Source organism: Triticum aestivum, chromosome 7B (assembly GCF_018294505.1).
Source record: "Triticum aestivum cultivar Chinese Spring chromosome 7B, IWGSC CS RefSeq v2.1, whole genome shotgun sequence".
Taxonomy (NCBI): Eukaryota; Viridiplantae; Streptophyta; class Magnoliopsida; order Poales; family Poaceae; genus Triticum; species Triticum aestivum.
The window spans coordinates 716178096-716201714 of NC_057813.1; the positions used below are offsets into that span (position 1 = coordinate 716178096).

The following is a 23619-nucleotide window of genomic DNA, read 5'->3' on the forward strand; positions in this document are numbered from 1 at the left end:
GAGCGCAGGAAGGGAGCGGGCAACCAAAGCCAGGAAGCAAGTGAGCGCCCAACTTGTTTAATTGGGCCGGCCCAAGAGGAGCTGCTGCCTCGATCTGGCGCCTGAAGCGCCATATAGGAACCCCCCGACGCCCTCCCCAAACCTAGCTGACGCTTGACGGCGACACTGGAGCGGAGCCCTTAGGCCTTAGCCCTCTCCCTTCGCGGCTCCTCTAGTTCGCCACACTCCGCCTCCGGCCTCCCACCTTGGTGACTCCGTCGGTCCTTCCGGCGTTTGTTCAGCTCGCCCCCAACGGCTAGGCGCTAGAAGCCATCCATCCATCCAGGCATCTACAAGAGTCAAGAGAGCAAGCCACCTTCCAGCAAGTCAAGGTAATTTCCCTTTCGCTGCCTTTGGATGTCTCCATTGAAGCCTAAGAAAAGATTTTTTTTTTGGTAATCATTTGGCGTCAATACGGACGTTTGTTTGACTGGACACTGAATTCGTATTGGAAAGAAAAAGAAAGACCAATTCGGGCCCGTTTCCGGAGGGGTAGAGCTCCAAATTGGCCCACTGGTTTGAGCCCGCGAGCAGAAAAAGAAGGGAGGCAGACCTAGCTCGTGGCGGCGGCGAGCTAGCAAGCAAGCAGGTGGCGGCGGCGACCGGCGGCCACCAGGTCCGCCTCTCCCCTCTTCCCCATCCCTTCTCCCGTTGCTCCCTCGCCATCTTCCCCCCCTGTGGCCCCGTTCGCCCTGTGCCACGCCCAGCCATGGAGGTCGGCGGCACGCCCCGCCGTCGTCCCCGCACGCCGTGCTACGCAAGCCTTACCCACGCGCCGTCGTCCTCCCTGCCCACCTCACTGTGCCAGGCCCTCTCTTCTCCACGATATCCATAGCAGCTGCTGCTCCTTTTCTGCTCCACCACGGGTCCATGGCTGTAGGAGCTGCTGCTCGTTTTGTGCAGCCAGAGCTGCTCCACCATGGGGTCATTTTGCATTGTTTCTAATTTTTTTCAGTTTTGTCTGTTGTGCAGATTAGCTAAGTTTTGTCCATCTGCTGGCCGATTGAAGGTATATGTCAAAAATCCCCTCAATTTTGCATGTGATGTCTTGTTGCCATGTTTTACATCTAGTATAGATAATTGAACTTTGTACAGCTCAATGTCAGATTAATTGGAGTTGCTTGAGTGGGTAAACTAAGAAATTGTAGTCGCGTATGAGCAGATTACATTTTCGAGTATGTAGAACAATGTATAATCAATCTTCATGCTAATGTAGCTATACAATTCCAAAGTTTGAGTTCCAAACAGCATTTCGGTTTGAAATCTCAGAGGCATTTCAAGGGCCAATTCGGTGAACAACCAAACAGGTGAATTCGCATTCGTGCCATTTCAGTTTCCTCACTGAATTGGAATTCCAGTCCAATTCAATGCGGAGCTCTCCAATACGTACATGCAAACAATGCGTTTCTGAAATCTGAATCTTGTTCACCTCATATGAGTAGTGGGGATATTACGCTTACTTCATACACTAGTTAGTAGTGATGTTTTTTTTAGAAAAATAGTATACGTAGTCTTGATTTTCACTAGCTGAAGAAACCTATTCCAAGGAATATACATATGCTTGAAGAAAAGAATGCTGTATCCTGTTTATGCCATCAGGAATTTTTCTTAACTGTTAGAGATATTGCCACAACGATATTTTGCAAGTATTATCAATAAATGGTCTTGATGTTGCTATCTTACTGCACATTTATTGTCCTATTATATTGTTTTGTCTTTTTTTTTTACAGGAACCTGGCTCTGCCACTGTCACGTATACGAAGCTCTTACGCCAGATAATCGACACCACCGGACCCGTCCATCCCGCCAAGTTCGGCCTCAGTCTCCAGCTCGCGGCCGACTAGCTCCTGGACAAGCTTAAGCACAAAGAGAGGCCTCGGGCGGGCTCCCTTTTTGCTCTATCTTAGGTCTGGCCCCGATGGCTTGTGCCGCATACAGTATCAGGGGCTATCTCAAGCTTGCCACGGGGCATGGCCCGGTCAATAGTCACCTGTGCGGCGGCTGGAAGCCTTCAGTATCTTGCCCTGTTTCTCGGGCATGGAGTAGCAATGTCTCCAGTAATGCAGTGCAACACGTCGCCTGCCATTCTCATCTGACTGTCCGGAATTCAAAAAGATGGCGCTCAATCCCGAAAGCTTCGCTGGAGGACGGGACCGTTGTTGCTGGTAGGTAAATTACATTTTTGATCAGTTGGGTGTGATTTCTTCAACAACTCCATGGTGTTAGAAGAATGATGCTTTTCTATGTTATAAAACCTCAATTTTTAATGTGCTGTGAGACGAAGTGCATTGCCCAAAACCTTTCTTCTAGTTAATACCAGCAGCCAGTTTGATGTAAATTGCAACACCAGTGTTCTAATTTTTGTTTTGTTCTGTTCTTCAGAAGGGAGGATAACTGTACTCGTCATTGGTGGTGGAGGAAGGGAGCATGCGCTCTGTTATGCTTTGACCCGTTCGCCTTCTTGCGAAACAGTTTTATGCGCCCCTGGTAATGCTGGCATTGCTCAATCCAGGGATGCGATCTGTATATCGGACTTAGACATTTCCAGTAGTGATGCTGTTATATCGTTCTGCCGCAAGAGGGGAGTGGGAATGGTGGTAGTGGGTCCTGAAGGTCCTCTTGTTGCGGGTCTTGCGAATGACCTTGTCAAAGCTGGGATACCGACCTTTGGCCCTTCATCAGAGGCTGCAGCATTAGAGGGATCAAAGGACTTTATGAAGAGACTGTGTGATAAGTGTAATATCCCGACTGCTCAGGTAATTCAGTTTACATTTGTGTTAAGTACTACATCTTCCAGGGTCTGCAGGGGTTTGTTTTCACGAGATACCTGCATAAGAGAAGTGTTACATTGTTTTAGGCATTAATATTTCCTTCATCCTGAGGCAATGCTGTTAACCATGTTTATTTTGTGCCGATTTGCTACTGCTATAGTATACAGAAGCTATGCAATGAACTCTCACTTTCTGCTGGACAAACATTGTGTGACTGCATTATTTCCAACCATCGTTCATAACTCATTGTTGATAATTTGATATCCCTCTAAAGGCAGATTGCTTTTTGAAATGAAGTCATCTTATTACTGCAGAAAAGGACTGTGAGATACTTTAGCAGAAAACAGTGAAATTGATACTCCACTTTGTTGATACTTATTGTAGATTTAGATGTTAAGGCATACAGTTGAAGCTAATACCAGTACTCTTCTCTCTATCATGTAGTATCGCACATTCACGGATCCTGCAAAAGCTAAAGAGTACATCAAGGATCAAGGGGCCCCTATTGTTGTCAAAGCTGATGGATTGGCAGCTGGAAAGGGCGTCGTTGTTGCTATGACTTTGGATGAGGCCTTGGAAGCAATAAACTCTATGATGGTTGACGAGTCATTTGGTTCTGCTGGTTCACGGGTCGTCATTGAGGAGTATCTGGAGGGCGAAGAAGCCTCTTTCTTTGCATTAGTAGATGGTGAAAATGCGTTGCCACTTGAATCAGCACAGGATCACAAAAGAGTTGGTGATGGTGATACTGGTCCAAACACGGGTGGTATGGGTGCATACTCCCCTGCGCCAATAGTGACCGAAGAGCTTAAGAGCTTGATCATGGAAACTATAATTATTCCAACTGTTAAAGGTATGGCTGCTGAAGGATGCAAGTTTGTTGGTATATTATATGCCGGGCTTATGATAGAGAAGAAATCTGGGCTGCCTAAGCTTATTGAATATAACGTGCGATTTGGGGATCCTGAATGCCAGGTTAGTGATTATCTGTCAGCTGCCTCTTAAGATATTTATATTTTCCCTATTCAAGCATTACAAGTTTGTGTCTTGTTCTCATGTACATTTACTTGCGATACATAAGCAACACTGCTTAAGCTTTCTTCTTTTGGAACTAGCTCGCCATTTATTTCTTGAATCATTTGGGCCACCTATCCATGCCGTTCTATTGTTCCATGTAATTCCAGAAGCGCAGTTAATTTTGTTGACATTTGTGGGATCTTCAATTTTAGCTGTCTGCTCAAAGGCATATATGAACTTTTAAATTAATGATGCAGCTTTATACTCAAGTTGAGTCCAATATGCCCTTGTTAAGTTTGGTAGGCATTTATAAAATATGTGATGTTTTTCTTATCACATAGGCTATCATCATGCTTTTGAAGTACCTTACCACATTTCTAATATGTTTCTTAATTTCCTTGTTGATCTGTTACATTTTGTTTTCCATGAGATTCTGACTCTGCATTCCTGTATTAATTCCACCTTTCCTTTGTCTCAGGTTCTGATGATGAGACTAGAGTCTGATCTTGCACAGGTCCTGCTATCCGCATGCAGAGGAGAACTGGGCAAGGTTTCGCTAACCTGGTCCCCTGAAATCGCAATGGTGGTTGTGATGGCGAGCGAAGGATACCCTGGCTCCTATAAGAAGGGGACCGTGATAAAAAACACGGACAAGGCCGAGCAGGTTTCTCCGGCTGTCAAGATATTCCATGCCGGAACAGCTTTGGATGGAGACAGCAACCTTGTAGCCGTTGGAGGCCGGGTTCTTGGCGTCACTGCCAAGGGCAAGGACATCGAGGAAGCGAGGTCGAGAGCGTACGATGCGGTAGACGTTGTCGACTGGCCCGAAGGATTCTTCAGGCGAGATATCGGCTGGAGGGCACTGAAACTAACCACTTACTAGTTAGGTTTTCCTAAATCCGGGGTCAGCTTCGAGCGTCAAGTGAAATGAAGACAGTAGAGTCACCATTGTTATTGTTGTGGTTGCGGAATTGACAGGAGCATAGCTTGTCCCGTCGAACATAAGAGCATCTTTTGGCCATGGTTTGGCTCCCAACCATTTGTAGCAGTCTTGTGTTTCCCTCAAGGCAGGCAACGTGTCAAGTGCAATTATCTCTTGAGGTGCAATAATACCAACTAATTACTACCTCCGGTCTTAAATATTTGTCTTTCTAGATGTTTCAACAAGCGACTACATACGGAACAAGATGAGTGAATCTACGCTCTAAAATATGTCTACGTACATCTGTATGTGGTATTCCGTTTAAAATCTCTAAAAAGACAAATATTTACAAACAGATTGAGTATTTTCTAGTGAAGATAACCATGCAAACTCTTCATAAGCATTTGCTTATATGACAATCCTTCATAAGTAGTAGCAGAGATTATGTGCTGAGCTAATGACACATTAGAGGAGGGAGAACACCGAGATTCTATTGGGGAACAGCTCAAGCTCCCTCTGTTGCCATCACTATTGACTACTTAGAGCATCTCCAACCGCGCCCCCAAGGTCCTTTTTTTTGGCGCCGGCGCCCAAAAAATGACCCAGTTGCGCCCTTAGGAGCCCAATTTTTGCAGCTTTGGTCCGAAACTGGCGCCGATGTACCCAGGCCAAACCCGGAGCGCTGGGGGCAATCGGTTTTGGCGCGAACGAACGGCGGGCCTGCCGAGTCAGCGACCCATGCCTCGTCGTCCTCACAACACCTCGTTTTCCGCAGGGAATCAATGCCAAGGCCGTCGCCGGTCAGCCTTCCATTGATTCCTCACGGGCGCCCCCCCCCTCCGGCCACGCGTACACACAAAAGCCGCCCCCGGCCGCTATATAAAGCAGCACCTCCCTCGCCGAAGACGCACCCGCCCCGCAACCCCCCTCTCTCTCCTGTGCACAGCCGCCGCCGCCGAACTCTTTCCGTCGCCGCAGATGATGGGCGAGAGGTTCCCCGGCGACGGGGCGGCGGCCAATGGCTTCGGCCGCCGCTCGCTGCAAGAGTGGGAAGCCCACCTCCTCCACGAGGCGAACATCCCGACGCCTCCCGACATGCGCGCGCCGGGGCGGTGGAGGCTCAGCGCCGGGGGCGTCCCCATGCCCCCGCTGCCCGACGTCACGCGCCCCGACTATTTCAACGCCAAGGTCGAGCGTGCGCGGGCGTCGCTGATGGAGGAGCAGCGGGCCCGCCTGGAGTACGCCGCCGACAACCACCAGGCGTGGGGGGCCTACTTCGAACGCCGGCAGGCGGAGCGGCTGGCCTCCACCAACAACGCACCAGTGGTGGGGGGACCAAGAACAGTGATGACCGCCGCCTGTGGTGGGGCGCCCCCGGCCGCACACTCCACGTCGTCCTCAAGCACCTCGAGGGCGGCAACGAGCCGCCGTTCACGTACCCCGGCCGGGGCGGCGACCAATGAATGCCGAGAAGGACCGGCTCCTCTTCCTCCTCTCACTCCTCCTCCCACTCCTCCAGCTCGCCGGCGCTCTACAACGTCAAGGCCGAGCCCGCGGATACTCCGCTCGGCCAGCGCACCCGCAGCGCTGGCATTGTCATCAACGAGGGCGGGCGCGCCTCCTCCTCGGCTCCTCCCTGCCTCGTCAAGCCGAAGATGGAGCCGGGGCTCGCCGCCGTCAAGACTCTTCATGTCTCCCGTTAGCAGGCCAGTTAGCAGTACTACTGTATTCACACACTTTCATGCTTAAAGATCTGAACTGTTTGGAAGCTGCTTTTTTTCTTTCCCTGTAGGTTTGTGCACAACTGGCCTTTGAAATCTGCTACTTTGTGTCTCCCGTTATGGATAGCAGAGATCCATGACTGCAACCAAGTTAGTGCAAGTTCCAGCAGGTCACTGAGTGAGTTAGTGAGTGAGTGGAGCAAGTACTATCAAACACAGACAGGAATTGGTGCAGAGGAAATGAAGTCTTGTTTCTTTTTCTGTTTTTTTGCTTCCGATTTTCTCAGTGGAAGAAATGTAGTCCAGTGGGAGGCAATCAGGTGATGCAATGGTCACATCATGGGCAAGAAAAGGAAGCATCTTGTTCTTAGTATGAGTCATAGAGCAGCATACGTTCAGAGCATGTTACTTTGCTGCCTGTAAACTTCCTAGCAAATCACACACTAGTAGACGCATGGAGTAATATCCAAAACCAGTGTCACTATGGTTTGGATCACCGACACATCCAGACAAGTGAAATGTTTTCTCTTTTCTGGGAGCAGCACTAGAGGGCATGAAAGTTGGCATCACAAAAAGTGAAGAGCGAAGTACATCAATGTGTAGTTTTCACCATCAATCTTGGAAGCTTCTCCCTTAATATAATGATTAATGAAAGCAGCGCTGCTGTTCTTTGTGCGCTTGGAAGTTTAACACCGCCATCAGCATTACCTTTTTAGCGCAAAGCTCAGGCTCTTCCCAGGCACTGAACATACTTATGTTGTTTAACTGAATTTGGATGACGACATTTAATTACTGATTTTCTCATCCAAAAAAACGACTTTCCTTGCCTTGTAATAATAAGAACTACTCCCTCGTAAAGAAATATAAGAGCGTTTAGATCACTAGTTAACCATCTGACTTTTTTGCGCATGCTAACTTCATACTTAATTCAAATCAAAAGAATTCACTAGCACAGGGAATATTGAGTATACTCTAACCTAGAAGTAAATATCCACAACGGAGCCGGATCCTCTAACTTAGAGAAGGAAAGTCATTGTGCTAAAGTGCTAGTCCAGTGTAAAATGAAGAAGGAAAGTTAGGAACTACTGCTAGCAGATTGTTCATTGTTGGTATTTACTGTAGATATAAAATAATTTAAAAATAATTTTATTTCACCATCAATTTGTTTGCACGTAATTACTATAAATGTACCAAGTAGATCTGTAATTTGCAAATTACTTTTTAGTCATTTTAGCCTTAATCAACGGCAGTTGTGTTATTCAACGTCATGGAGTGGAGAGTGGACCGATGAGTACGTTAGGTCGTCAGTAAATAGCCAGCGTGCATGATTGCTCCAGAAAGTATCTACGCACGTCGACGAGGTACATATGCAAGGAGTAAGAATATTACTGCAAGATGCTACATAGGTCATAATCATGCCGTAATTTGGCTGTCTATCTCAGGAGGCGTCAATAGTTAATCAACGTCATGGTCAAGCATAGTTTCCGGCCTCCTCTCGGCCGAAAAGAGCTTTTCGGCCTTGCCTTGGCCGAAGAGGTGCGTACCTGGGCCGAAAAGGCCTTCTTTGGTAGTGGCTTTGTGGTTTTCCGCACAAGCAAGCAACTAATTCAGCACTTAATTAACTTCCTCCGGATCAAGCTCAACTAATTCAGCACTTAATTAACATCCTCCGGATCAAGCTCGGGGATTAATCTAGCACACAACCGTTTGGAGATGGCCAAGTGTCAATTATCATCGTTTCCTTCATGAAGGCATCATCGAGGTACAAATCCCAAACCCACCCAATACCTCCGGGGAAAACACTAGATCAATTGATCGGATGACGGCGGCATTCATGTGTCGTCACCCCCTTGGGGGCGGCATTCATGTGTCGTCACCCCCTTGGGGGCGGCATTCTTGGAGATGCACTCGGGCTTGAGGGACCAGCGGATGGCTTCTTCGGTGGAGCGGTGTTTCGTTCTACACATTCATGGCGGCGGCTCTTGGCGGCATGGAGCAGCGGAGGCTTGGCGTCAAATGTGTGGTGATGGACACGCGCAGGAGGTCGACACTGTCTGGCGTCGGCGGCAGCTAGACCGGGCTAAGTTGATGCAGCAGTACAACTCTGAAGATGGATTGGTGGCAAGTGGTTGCAGCGGCTTCATACCCGGCAGGCGTCCTGGTTGAGGAGCACGCCGGACTGGTGGGTGCCCATACCCGGCAGACGTCTTGGTTGGGACCTCAGGTCTTTGATGTTAGGTCTGGCTGCGATGTCTGTTTGGTATTAGGCCCAGGCTATTAGCGCCCCTTCATCAATTGGATAGGTGTAGCGACAGTTGTTGCTTAGACGGTGACTTTAGTCTTAGTCTTATTGTTGTATGACTTTGTGAGGTCCTGTGAAAATAATTAATAAAGTGGCCGTATACATCGTCCAGATGCAGCGGGGTCCTCCTCCTTTTCTAAAAAAAAGATCGGCGGTAGGCGTACGCCCGTTGGCATGTCAAGCTCGATCCACCATCGCCGCGCGCCTTTAACCGGGTGGCCCTCGATGGATGGATCGATCATGGATGACACGACCTAGCTTACATTTGGCAGTTCATGTGATCTATGCAAACTACTCCCTCCGTCCCAAAATATAAGAACGTTTTTAACATTAGTATAGTGTCAAAAACGTTCTTATATTCCGGGACAGAGGGAGTAGTTACCCAACGCAAATGAATTACTAACGTCTTATATTTGTGGGACGGAGGTAGTACGTACTTACCAAACGCGACCCCGTCATCAATCCTTGTTTTTGAGATAGCCATCAATCATGCACAATGGAGACGTTGTCATCGATTCAGAAGGTAATCCAGCAGATAAAACCCAAGGTAACACGCACGCACGCACGCACGTAGGTACGTACACGAGTTCAACTTCTGGCCGACACATTCCACAGCAAGACAGTACGTAGGGTACTATGGGGACATTAATATGGCAGCCTACAACGGTACCGCGAGAATTTTGTTGTTCCCGGAGAACGTACGTACGTGTTGGAACTCGATCATGCATGTGAAGAAGCAACAAGGCGGTCGATGGACGGATCACGTGAGCATCGATCCATCCAGGAGTGGTAGGTAGGAGTAGTGGACTCCAGCTCGTTCGCAACGGTGTGTACGTACACGCGAGTTTATGCATGGAGTCATTGGCCGGCATCTGCGTGTCACTCCTTTTGGGCACCATCCCTCTCCCGCCGGGACACACGAGGCTACAGTGGTACGTACACACGAGGTTCCAAACGAATCACAACAAAACCCCAGCCAAGCAAAGCAAAGCCACTGACTTTTGCTCCAACCCTAAGCTTTACGCATGCATGGTCTAATGTCATGTGTGTGTGTGTGTGCCGGGAACCTGCAAAGCAAAAGCTTAAGGTCAACTGATAGTGGTGCCAAATAGTTTCAAATTATTGTGTCCTGCCAAGTGGATGGTTACACATGATGAACTGATGAGTTGATGGTGAAATGTTTGTGGTATTACTACATGGCACCGCAAAGCAGTAAGAAATGAATCAACTAATTATTGGAGTTCTCTTCATCTGAAAAGACAGTTGAGTGTTTGCCAGGAGATTCAGGGGCGCAAATAAGCTCGTGTGGCAAGACAAATTGTACTGCAATTTTGCTCTCTATTTGCAGGGGAGGCTCCGGTTTAGCATGGTATCTGCAGTCTCAAGAAAGATGGAATATCAAGCAGGGGAACCAGTGACTACTAGTTCAACTGTTACTCCACTGTCCAAACCCAGAAAAAACTGTTGACATATTATTAGCATACCTATCCATTTCATTAGGGCACCAAGTGCATGGCCGACCTGGCAAGATTCAGACACGTACGCAAATTATTTAAGAGGAGAGAGATGAGTGTGATGATTCCAGGAAGAAACAATGCTAAGCGCGTGAACCTAGGCAAAACATTTAAAGGAAAGAAGCCCACCAATACATGAAGAGTTTTAGTTGCTAAACCATTAAATGAAGCAAGCTCAGGAACCATAAGCTAAGCACCTATGCATTGGGAAGTATAATTGCTAAGCTATTTAATGCTTAGCACCTTATCTAAAGGCATCTCCAACAGTCGTAAGATAGGTGTTGGTTAATTTGCCATCTAGGACATAGTGATGATATGGCATGTAATAAATGTGGAGAGAGAGCAAAGTTGTATGTAGATTAACCAACAACCTTTGCACAAGCTCCAAGGTGAAATAGAGAGCAATCACATTTATTTCTTTCATCTATTGGATAGCTTACATACAATCTATTGGAGTAGTTGTATGATAGCTTGTTGGTTGGTGACATGGACATTTTACCAACAAGACTAGCATACAACCTGTTGGAGATGCCCTAAGCACTCATGCATTGAAAGCAGCCTAAGGAACATGTGCCCAGAGTTAGGTTAGGCTAATTAATGCTGTTTTGTGCACCGCTTCATCCACGGATAGGACAAGATAATGTCAAACTTGGCTTAACATTTTTGCCACCCTGCATGAGCATGGCATTGTTCTCTTGTTCTATGCAGCTCTGCATGTAGAGTCTTCACATCTTCATTTCTGCGAGACAGTGTGAGCAGAGCACGCGTGCAATCGCAAAAAGCAGCTGTAGGAAAAGAGGTGAGAGCTCCACTAAGAAAAAGCTTGCCTGTGTGATGATTGTCAGGCAAATTAGTAGTACACTGATACTTAAAAGATCTGAACTGTTTGGAGTCTCTTAGATCTGCTACTTTGTGTGTCTCGCGCTTTGGACAGCAGAGAGATACCGAGGTTCCATGGCTGCAACCAAGTTAGTGTAAGTTTCAGCAGGCCACTGATTCAGTGAGTGACTGGACCAAGAAGTATCAAACACAGACCAGAACTGGTGCTAGGAAATGCAGTCTAGTTATTTTTCCTATTTTCGTTTTTCTTATTCTCTGAGTGGAAGAAATGCAGTCCAGTCCAGTGGGAGGTAATCAGGTGATGCAATGGCACATCATGAACAAGAAAAGGAAGCATCTAGTGTAGTGACTAGTGCTTATGAGTCATAGAGCAACATGCATACACGCGGAGCATGTGACTTTCTTGCTGTAAACTTCGTGGCAAATCAACCAGCAGTCTTACTGTGCTTTGGATCACCGACATATGCAGACAATTGTTGTAATGGTTTATTAGAGGAGCACTAGAGGGCATGAAAGTTAATTAGCGTAACCTTTCCAGTGGAACCACTATTATGATCATCGAGCTTGGAAGTTTAACACCGCATCAGCATAACCTAGTTTCCGGTGTAAAGCTCAGGGTCCTCCCAGGCACTAACAAACATATCCCTGTTCTTAATTTTTTCTTTAGAAAAGGAGGATGAAGCTCGGCCTCTGCATCTGGATGATGCATACAACCACTTTATTAATTATTCACACAAGATCTTAAAAAGTCGTACAATAGTAAGACTGTTAAATTATGATCTAAATTCTAGTACCGTATTGGACTAGACGTAGTAGTGTGGGCCTTTGCGTTGGTACCGATGCGTACGAGTACAACTCGCTTACTTGTCCTCCAAGGACTCTCATGTATTGAGATATTTTATGGTGCATCAGATGAATTCTGGCCGTTCATTTTTCTGTACGGATGGCCCCGATATGAAAATACTACTTCAGATTTCTGGTAGTATATTTTGCGATCAGGGGTAGTTTCGGTAGTTCACTGTTTAACGAAAACGCGGGCTGGTTCCCCCGAAAAACAAGTGAAGGGCATTAGTGGAATTTAACGTCATCATTTGTTTTTTCAATAGCCATCGTCGTCCTTCCACGCTCGCAGTCTGACGGCCGACGCACACAACCAGAATGAAAGGTCAAAGGAAAAGGGCGACTGATGGCGGCGCTATGGCGACAGGACGACGGCCATCGTCGCCCTTCCACGCCCGCAGTCTGACGGCCGACGCACACAACCAGAATGAAAGGTCAAAGGAAAAGGGCGACCGATGGCGGCGCTATGGCGACAGGACGATGGCCATCGTCGCCCTTCCCCGCCCGCAGTCTGACGGCCGACGCACACAACCAGAATGAAAGGTCAAAGGAAAAGGGCGACCGATGGCGGCGCTATGGCGACAGGACGACGGCCATCGTCGCCCTTCCACGCCCGCAGTCTGACGGCCGACGCACACAACCAGAATGAAAGGTCAAAGGAAAAGGGTGACCGATGGCGGCGCTATGGCGACAGGACGACGGCCATCGTCGCCCTTCCACGCCCGCAGTCTGACGGCCGACGCACACAACCAGAATGAAAGGTCAAAGGAAAAGGGCGACCGATGGCGGCGCTATGGCGACAGGATGACGGCCATCGTCGCCCTTCCACGCCCGCAGTCTGACGGCCGACGCACACAACCAGAATGAAAGGTCAAAGGAAAAGGGCGACCGATGGCGGCGCTATGGCGACAGGACGATGGCCATCGTAGCCCTTCCCCGCCCGCAGTCTGACGGCCGACGCACACAACCAGAATGAAAGGTCAAAGGAAAAGGGCGACCGATGGCGGCGCTATGGCGACAGGATGACGTCCATCGTCGCCCTTCCACGCCCGCAGTCTGACGGCCGACGCACACAACCAGAATGAAAGGTCAAAGGAAAAAGGCGACCGATGGCGGCGCTATGGTGACAGGACGACGGCCATCGTCGCCCTTCCACGCCCACAGTCTGACGGCCGACGCACACAACCAGAATGAAAGGTCAAAGGAAAAGGGCGACCGATGGCGGCGCTATGGCGACAGGACGACGGCGAACCCCGGTCGCCGTGAGTGACCTCCGCGCAGTATTTGCGGTCGGTATGGTTTGGCGCCCCGCCGTACCCGAACGAGCCAGCACCGCGGGCGCCGCCCCTCCCCGGTGTCCCAGGCGGCTGTAGTCGGCGGCTAAATGTCCCCGCCATTCGTGTTCCCCTCCTTAGCTGCGGGATGTGGAGCGGGTCGCCGATGGGGAGGACTAAGGCAAGACGTCGCCGGCATGCCCCGGCGCCGTGAAGGCCGTACGCGCCGCCGACCAGTGCCGTACAGATCTGTCGCGGCCGATGCAGGTACTCGCACCCGACCCATCGATCCATTGGCCCCCATTTCTTTTGTCGATTTCCTAAGCTAGCTTCTCCATCGTAAAAGCTGATCCAGCCATGGTCCTCGAAGGAGGACGAGTTCCATCGCACCAGCAGATTTTTTTTGTATGTGATATTAGTGCAGAGCATTCTTAGTCTCAGATTCCAGAGAGGATGTTTCTGTTTCAGTGCAGAGAATGTTTAGTTTCAGATTCCAGAGAGCATGTTTCAGTTTCAGTTTCAGTTTGAGTCATAGTCATAAGTTCAGTCTAGTTAATTAGTACACCTGATAAACACTCAGAGGTTAGGCAATGGCTAGTTCCCAAGTTGGTGGCCAAGAAAATCCTGATCACCGATTAAATGGGTAAGCAAACAGGACAGCATTTGCCTATCATTCATTGGCATAATACAGAACTGAAACCCAGGTTTAAAAAGAATGTGTTGCTTCCAAGGACACAAGTAACAAGGAAATTGCGACCGGAAGTGTAAAGCCACTTAGAAATTTGGTTTTTGAAGCACATCCTATAAACCAAAGGGAATTGCATCATTAAACAAAGAATACAAGATTTTGTGCGTGAAAGACTTTAATTAAAAATTAATGTAGATATTCAATGCAGATAAAAGTAGTAAATGTACGGCAATTTGCCGTATATATGAAGTAGCACAACCAAAAAAATTGTTTGATACATCTCCGCTGTATAGATAAAGTAATAAAACTGAAAACGGTGTGGAAACCTTCTTCGGGGCAAAAACCACACCACGCCCAATTCCTTAAGCTTTTCCTTTCGGAGGTGAAGCACCATATTCTGCTTGATATGCCAGCTGCACAGACGGTGATATGTGCTGGGCCAGACTGATGATATGGCTTTGGCCATTGAAGCATCGCCGTCTGTGATCACTGAAATGGGATGCTTCTGGTGCATTGCCTCCAAAAAAACCTGAAGCAGCCACTCATATGAGTCAGCCGACTCGTCGGATACAAGACCAACCCCAAACACGACTGTGCTGCGGTGATGGTTCAGCCCCACAAATGGAACAAATGGCAACCTATATTTGTTTGACCAGTATGTGCTGTCAAACACCACCACACCACCAAATGCAACATAGTCCAAGCGAGATTGGGCGTCTGCCCAGAATATGTTCTGCAGATGCCCATCACTGTCTGTGGTGTATCTGTAAAAAAAATCTGGGTCTTTCATCTGTTGTGCTGTCATGTAGTTCAGCATAAATTGAGCATCGCTACCTTCTATCTTTTTCTTCTTCTCCAACGCGACATGGTTATACAGATCGCGAGATATAAATCCAACCTTGCCCAAACCACTAGTCTGCTTCTCCATCACATCCATTATCTGATGTGTGCGAAGTCCACCAACCGAGTACTCAATGACATCCGCCTTCTGTGGATCGGTCATGCCACGATGAGACCACAAGAAAGGTGACAACTCAGGATTTATGAATGGATGGCTATGTTGGTCAACAAAATTCTTTACAAACCACAACCCAGTGCTTGCTTGAAGCTCAACCTGCAAAAGAGCAGGACAACCACACCGAGAGAGTGCCCTTGGTGTCCTTTTCTTGTCGGTTTCATCAAAGTGCTTTACGTCACGATATCCTTGTTTGCAACACACAAACGTCCTCCGGTATGCATTTTCTTTGTTTCCCTTATATTTCAGATCACCCTTTCGAACACCAAACCCTTTGTTCTTCGCATACCCTAAGTAGAACTTGTACGCTTCGTTCTCACTTTTAAATGTCTGCCTGACCATCGAGTCGTACTCCATAAATTCAGCTATCGAGATGCCTTCGCCAGCCATGCCGATATCCTGCCATAAGAAACAGCAAAACCTGTGACATATTTATATGAAAGAAAATACGCTGCAACTAAAACATATTAATTATATATTGTCAATGATTATCATCTGTAACTGAACCAATAATCTCTGACATCCTTACTAATTTTCTGAGCAGCCAAGAATCCTACTGGCCATAGTAATTTAACCCATCATTTTCATGTTCTAAGAAATCTGTATTATGTTCTTGTACGAAGTAACATGCATCCCACAATATCAAACTCATAATCTGAGAGTTCTCACACACACTACTATTCCTTGCTAGGAAAAAAGAGAAGAACTAGGAACCTCACACACACTACTAATCCAGCATCCACACGGATAGAAAACCCAGCAGCCGTATTCGAATTCGTATTGCGTGCACAGCCAGCATCCATGTGCGCCCAGCTATGGTGTTTGGGGAGCATCAGAGGCAACGTACCTATGCGAGGGATCTCAACGACGACGCGCGGAGGAACCAATCTCGGGCGCCGTCCGAAGATCCTTCGATGGAGAGAGAGGGCCGTCGGGCGGCGCGGGCCGGCTGCGCCGTTGAAGATCTTGGGGCCCCGTCCAAGATCTTGCGGCGGTGCCCGCAGGGCGGGAGACGGAGCGGCCGCCCCAGTGAGACCCAGGAAACGGCGACCGATGGGCGGGGGAAGGAGCGACCGCAGGGAGGGAGAAGGAGAGGCGGCCCCTGTGCGACTCAGGTGACGGCTGCCAGGCAGAGACGCGGCGGCAGAAAAATGAAGAACGCACGAGAAGTGAAACCTACGAACTAAGATAGGGCAATTCTATTCTAGCTGTGATTACTTACTTTAATAATCACAACAATTACCCATATTATTAATTAATAACATTATCATTAAGAAAGGACTAATCTACCCTTACAACCAATTACTAAAATGTCCTCAAGAGAAAAAAACAGGGATCAATAATGACCATTGGATCAACTATATACTACCCACTATTTACAGGAGTATGATGCACCGTAAAATATCTCCTTATATATACCCCATGTAGTCGCACCTCAGACGGTCTGTCGTCTCGTGCTTGTAATACTCCTACATCATAGTGATTGCGCCTTCGTGCGTCCGTGGTTTTCTCCCGCAAGGGTTTCCACGTAAAAATCCGTGTCTCTTTGTCCCGTTTATTTCTCGTTATTATCTAACAAGTGATATACAGAGCCAAGTTGAAGATACGAGTTTGAGACAGGAGATTAGGGTTCCGACATGTGCGCAGCCGCACGCGTCTCAAGCGATCCGTCAATTTGAAGCCGGATCAATTTTCAGCGTGCCGCCTCAGGAAGCCGAGACCGACCGAATCTCTGTTCGTACGCACGCGTATAAATCACTCTAAGTTGCAGCCGTCTTGTCTAATCCGCTAGTTGTTGCTGTTGCGTACAAGCTCAAGTCCCCTAGGGTTTGCAGGCAGCTTTGGAGTGGACAGTGACGGTCTGAGCGGAGGTATAGGACTGTTCTGGTCCAATGACGTGAAAGTGGAACTGAAAAACTACAGCAAGAATCACATCGATGTGCTGGTGCGGGAGGATGCTGGAAGTTCGGTTGGCTGGCGGTTCACGGGGTTCTATGGATCGCCCAAGGCAGCTGAACGCCACCATAGTTGGCGCTTCATGCGCACTCTGCATGCCATACCTCATGATGCATGGCTTTGCGTTGGTGACTTCAACGAAACCCTCTATCCCCATGAACACTTCAACATGTCAGCCCGGCCTGAATGGCAGATGAGGAATTTTCGCGAAGTGATCGACGAGTGTGCTCTCCAGGACCTAGGTTGGTCAGGTGTTCCATATACGTGGGACAATCGTCAATCCGGAGATGCAAATGTCAAGGCTAGGCTCGACAGGGCCTTTGCCAACGAAGAGTTCAGACTGGAGTTTGAACACACACGAGTACGGCATGTGTGTGCGGTGGAGTCGGATCACTGCTTTGTTGTGACAGAATTCAGACATCACGCATTTCCACATCGCTCGTTCAAGAAAAAACAATTCCGTTATTTGAATATTTGGCAGTCGCACCAGGATTATGAGCAGCTTATAGCAACATCTTGGCGCAGCTATGATCGCAACCCTGGTATGCAAGGAATTATGGACTCCCTCGGGGAGCTTCAACAGCAACTCGAGCCTTGGGGAGCCCGAGAGTTCGGTAGCCTGTCAAAATCGATTCGTAACCTGCAAAAACGACTTGACCGGCTACGACGCCATTCAGTTGGTCACGGTCCAACAGAAGAGGAGAAGAGAATTGTGGTTCAGTTAAGAGATACGCTCCGTCTCCAAGAGATTTGGCTTCGGCAACGATCGCGGGTTCCATGGTTGCGAGATGGAGATCGCAACACGGCCTACTTCCAGGCACAAGCAAGGCAACGTCAGCATACTAATAGAATAGCCTCTTTCACGAGAGCAGACAGATCTGTTTGTGGTACGGACACAGAAGTGAAAGAGGAAATTTTAGCCTTTTATCAGGCTCTTTACTCGTCGCAAGGCGTCCAAGATGCCAATGCTCTGTTATCACATGTTCCCACCTGGGTTACACCGGGTATGAACGACCTGCTATGCAAACCGTTCGAACCACCTGAAGTGCGCCGGGCTCTGTTTCAAATGGCTCCATCCAAGGCGTCGGGAGTAGACGGGTTCATGGCGGGTTTCTTCCAACGCCATTGGGAGCTTCTTGGAGAAGACGTAACCAAGGCGGTGCTGGACTTTCTTAATGGTGGTGAGCTACCCACGGGCATAAATGATACTTCGATCACTTTGATCCCAAAGGTACGTCACCCCAAAATATTTCACAGTATCGTCCTATCGCACTTTGCCCCGTTTTGTAGAAAGTGGCTGTCAAAGTGATCGCCAACCTCTTGCGCATGTGCATGGATGATATTATTGGTGAAGAACAAAGTGCTTTCGTCCCCGGCCGTTTGATTACTAACAATGTCCTGGTGGCTTTTGAAAGTGTTCATACGATGAAGAGGCGAAAGAAAGGGAAAAATTTCACCTGTGCAGTCAAACTTGACATGATGAAAGCTTATGACAGGGTGGGATGGCATTTCTTGGAGCTAATCCTATTGAAACTTGGGTTCAGTGTCAATGTGGTGAGGTTGATTATGAAGTGTGTCACTTCCGTTCGCTTTGCAGTCCGGGTGAACGGAGAGCTGCTACCATACTTTTCCCCATCCAGAGGACTTCGGCAAGGATGTCCGATATCTCCATATTTGTTTCTCCTTTGTGCCGAGGGCTTCTCGTCTCTCTTGAAGAACTATGGCAACTATGTTGACAGAGGTATTCGAGTAAACTTCAGAGCCCCATGGGTGAACCATCTCTTGTTCGCCGACGATAGCCTTATCTCTATCAAGGCGAACATGGAAAGTGCAACAAGACTTAATCAGATTCTTCAGATCTACGGCGATGCTTACGGACAATGCGTAAACAGAAGTAAGAGTGCTATTTATTTCAGTCCGAACACCCCTACAGATCTCAGGCAAACTTTGAAGCAACTGCTGGGGTGTCCAAGTGGAGGCGTTTTCAGAACGATACCTTGGCCTACCTACTGCCGTTGGCAAAATCAACAGTGGAACGTTTGAATATTTGGGCGATCGAGCTACAGGAAAAATGCAAGGCTGGTCCGAACGCTTGTTTGCATGCGCCGGCCGGGAAGCATTAATCAAGTCTATTGTTCAGGCGATCCCTACTTTCAGCATGAGTTGCTTCCTGCTGACAAAGAAGGTGTGCAAAGGTCTCACGTCCAGTATGGCGAAATTCTGGTGGGGAAGCTCCCTAGACAAGCGATCCTTGCACTGGATTGCCTGGGACGAGCTGGCCACGCCCAAGTGCAAGGGCGGAATGGGTTTCCACGATCTCCGTATGTTTAACTTGGCTTTACTAGGGAAGCATGGATGGCGGTTTATGATGAACCCGAACTCCCTATGTGCCAAGGTGATGAAAGGAAGATATTTCCCAGACACAGATTTCCTACATGCTTCGGTTCCCAAGTCCTCATCTGCCACTTGGCGGGCAATTGTGGCGGGCCGTGAAGCATTGCAGGCCGGCCTGGTGAAACGAATAGGCGACGGATCGTCCACATCAATTTGGGAGGATAAATGGATTCCTTCCACCATTAAGATGTCTCCTTTGTTCCGCCCAGCTAACACCATGGTGGAAACCGTGAGTGAACTGATAGACCCACTGAGCTGGACATGGCGGACAGAGCAGGTTCGAGAGATCTTCATCGCGCCGGATGCCGCAGCCATTCTGAACATTCCATTGCGGCACGGCGGGGGCGAAGACATCTATGCATGGGCCTTTGAGAAGACATGCATTTACTCTGTTAAATCGGCGTATCGTGCTCTCGTGAATCAAAAAGAGCGGCAGGCTCTAGATGAGGGGCAAGTTACCGGCACTTCAGTGGATCAACAACATGTGTGGAATGCCATTTGGAAACTCAAAGTAGTCCCTAAGGTCAAGGTGTTTTGGTGGCGTGTGATGAGAGGGCTCTTACCGGACGAGTGCATTCTCAAACGTCGCCACATGAAGCAGATTAGCACCTGCAAGGTTTGTTTGGCAAGAGAAGAAGATCTGGAGCATGCACTTATGCTCTGCTCACATGCGCGCCGGTTCTGGGAAGAAACCCGGCTGCTCTTCGATATCAATCTGCCAAGGCTGCACCCACACACATGGCGCAAGGACATTTTATGTGATCAACGTTTTTCTGAGAAGGAAAGAGCGATCTTGGTCACGGTGATGTGGGCAATTTGGACATCCCGAAATCGGCTAACACACAAACGGGATGGTATTGATCCTGTCTTTTCAGTAAGACGGATACGTGAGGATCTAGCTCTACTTGAGCTACCGAAGCAGCAAGTCTCTATGCTGCCAGGTTTTGGATGGCGGCCGCCCGACGATGGATATATGAAAATCAACACTGACGCTGCTACACACCTCGATGATGGCAATGCAGGGGCGGGCGGTGTCGCTCGCTCGACATCGGGCTTCAAGGGTGCATGGTGCAAGCCGATCCCGGGGGTGACAGATCCTCTCACCGCGGAGGCTCTTGCGCTCAAGGAAGGAGTATTACTCGCAACACTACGAGGCTACACGCATGTGATCATGGAGACCGACTGTCTAGAGGCAGTAAACCTCTGGAACTCTCGCCACACCGATCGCTCGGTGATAGCACCTATCCTAGATGAAATAGGAGAGCTAGCTTTTAGTTTTACCTCTTTTACTGTTCAACATGTAATGAGATCAGCGAACGGTCCCGCACATCTGTGTGTGAAACGTGCTTGTACGCTTTCTGTGACTGAGAGCTGGTTAGACTCTACTGCATCATTCCTGATCAGCAGCCTTCTGGCTGACTGCTCAGCGAGCACGTTTGTTGAATAAAGCTCTCTAAGGTTTCCCTGCAAAAAAAGCACGCACATCGATCCGAGTTCCGCTGTTGCCGCGCACAACCTGAGGCGCTTCCGATCGTGACGTGAAGACTGGATCAACACAGAGCAGTCAAAGTACTAGTACTACTCGACGTGACCTGCTAGTACTAGTTGAGCAGTACTACTACTCACGAGGCCAAGCTGATCCAGAAGTCCAGATTTTCTTTTTTCTACAGTTTCTCAATTGCTACGGCCACCAGCGACTACCAGGTGCTATCTCTCTAGTTCTTTGCCCCGCAACATTAATTCTATCAAGAATTTCTCTATCGGCTTGTACTACTTTGTGTACACAGTTTTATCGACTCATGGCATCCATGAAGTACGATCTTCCATTGCTGGACCGTGACACAAGGTTTACCCTATGACAAGTCAAGATGCGGGCGTTGTTGGCACAGTCTGACTATGATGAAGCACTGGATAGTTTTGGAAAGAACAGAATTCAGGACTGGACTGATGAGGAGAAAAGAATTGATTGTAAGGCTTTATCACAAATTCAACTCCATTTGCATAATAATATTTTGCAGGAAGTTTTGAGCGAGAAAACTGCCGCCGCTCTATGGTTAAAGCTGGAAGGGATTTGCATGACTAAAGATCTCACCAGCAAGATGCATTTGAAGAAAAAATTATTCCTGCACGGGTTACCCAAGGGAGGTAATGTTTTGAGTCATATTTCAGAATTTAAAGAGATGATATCTGATCTAGCTGCAATGGAGGTTAAGTATGAAGAGGAAGATACTGCTTTAATGTTACTTTGTTCACTGCCAAGTTCTTATACCAATTTTAGAGACACCATATTATACAGTCGTGATACTCTCAAACTTAATGAAGTTTATGAAGCTTTGAACTCTAAGGAAAAGATGAAATTAATGGTGCCTCATGATGGTTCGAGTTCATCCCAAGCCGAGGGATTATCCGTTCGTGGAAGGACAAAGGAGAAGAACTCCAAGAATGGAAACAGAGGCAAAAGTAAAAACGGCTACAGGGGCCGGTCGCAATCCAGAGACAAGAAATATTGCAGATATTGCAAGAGAGACGGGCATGACATCTCTGAGTGTTTCAAGTTGCAGAATAAGGAAAATAGGAAAGGTAACAAACACTACTAGGAAAAACGCTATACACAGAGGTATAGCAGTAGCGTTGGTCAAAACCACGCTACAACCATTATTTTAGCAGTAGCGCGTCGTCACAGAAAAGCGCTACTACTAAAATTCCCTCACTAGTGCCCGTAGGCTAGGAATAGTAGCATCGCTTCTCCTAGAAGCACGCTACTGCTAAAAACATTGTAGCAGCGCGTTTCTGCTGTAGAGCGCTACTGCTATGTAAAAGAAAATAAATAGAAAAATAAGTAGAAAAGTAAATAAAAATGAAAGAAATAGAAAAAGGAGAAATAAAAAAAGAAAATGTAAAAAAAACAAAAGAAAAAGAAAAAGAAAACAGAAAGGGTTAGCTGCAGCGCGTTTCTCTGGAACACGCTATAGCTATCTTAGCTATAGCGCGTTTCGGCAAAACGCGCTACTGCTAGTTTGACTCAAATCCCGGTGGCCCTAGCTCAAAATTTCACTAAGTCCTTTCCCCCCCTCTCTACTCCCCCCCTGTCCCCCAACTGCTCCATCGCCGCCGTTGCCCTCCCGCCTTCGACCACACCGCCACCACCCGAGGCCGCCTTCGACCACACCGCCGCCGCCCGCCGCCTTCGAACACACCGCCGCCGCCCGAGGCCGCCCCCTCGACCTCACAGCCGCCGCCCGAGGCTGTCGTCGACCTCACTGGCGCCTCCCTCGAGCTCGCCGCCGCCGCCCTCGACCTCACCGCCGCTGCCCGAGCCAGAGCCTGCCCTCGCCGCCGACCGTAAGGCTATGCCTCTCCTGTCCCTACCCTCCTATTTCTCTCTGCTAGGGCAATTATATATATATATATATATGTGTTGATACTGTGTTGATGTTCATATGAACCCTAGGTGTTCATATGAACCCTAGATTTTTTTAGGGCAGTAGGCATTTTATAGCATTTAGGAAAAATGATTAGCAATTTTTTAGGAAATTAGCTAGGGCAATTTTTATGAAAATTCCTAAGCAGTAATTCCATTTATCTTTAAACTAATAGAGGGTATATAAATAATAGTAGCATTTAGATTTAAATTAACAGAGGGTATAAACAGAAAACACTTAGCTATAAAAAAATATTTTGACTACGGACCTGAATTTGTTCCAAATTTCATTCAAATGAAATTTGAATTATTTGGACTATGGACCTGAATATTTTTGAAGAAATTGGGTGTAGGTACTAAGGTCTTGCTGTGGAAATTCTGGTGAGGTCAAAAGGGTTAAAGAAAATGTAGTTCCTAGACTTTTAGCTTTAGACAAAAAACAAAAGTATTTAGCTATAAATAAAAAACAGTAGCTATGGCATTTAGCTATAAACAAAAAACAGAATTGTTTTTCTTTTCAAAAACTTGGTCAAACAGAACAGTAGCTATATGTCATTGATGTTCATTTGCATATTCCATTATTGTTGATTATATCTTTTCATTGAAGTGGCCATGTTATATGCAAATTCCTCAATAGTGTTTGCTCATGTTATATCTTTTCATTGAAGTTGTTCGATTGTGCCCAAGTGGCTTTGTCATTTCCAGGGAATGATGCTGAGTGGCCTATGTTTTGCCGGAATGTTGATTCATTTCTGTTCCGACAAATTTCAGGTTCTCGATTTGTCCACTTTTTAGCAAAGGTCATGCCAAAATTTTCCGTGAATTTCGGCATGACTTGTGCTACAAACTAGGACATATCGAGTGCCCGAGATTTGCCGCACCAGGAAGGAGTCAACATTCCTGCA

General features: G+C 47.7%; 1 protein-coding gene across 1 annotated transcript; it reads left to right on the forward strand.

Annotated features, from left to right (window-relative positions):
- Nucleotides 1-536: 536 nt before the first annotated feature.
- On the forward strand, nt 537-4983 carry LOC123159501 (phosphoribosylamine--glycine ligase). The gene is made up of 6 exons (XM_044577339.1): nt 537-655; nt 1012-1048; nt 1770-2204; nt 2422-2795; nt 3255-3785; nt 4306-4983. The coding sequence occupies exons 3-6, from the start codon at nt 1958-1960 to the stop codon at nt 4708-4710; spliced, it is 1557 nt and encodes a 518-aa protein (XP_044433274.1). The 5' UTR covers nt 537-655; nt 1012-1048; nt 1770-1957; the 3' UTR covers nt 4711-4983.
- The last annotated feature ends 18636 nt before the right edge of the window (nt 4984-23619 follow it).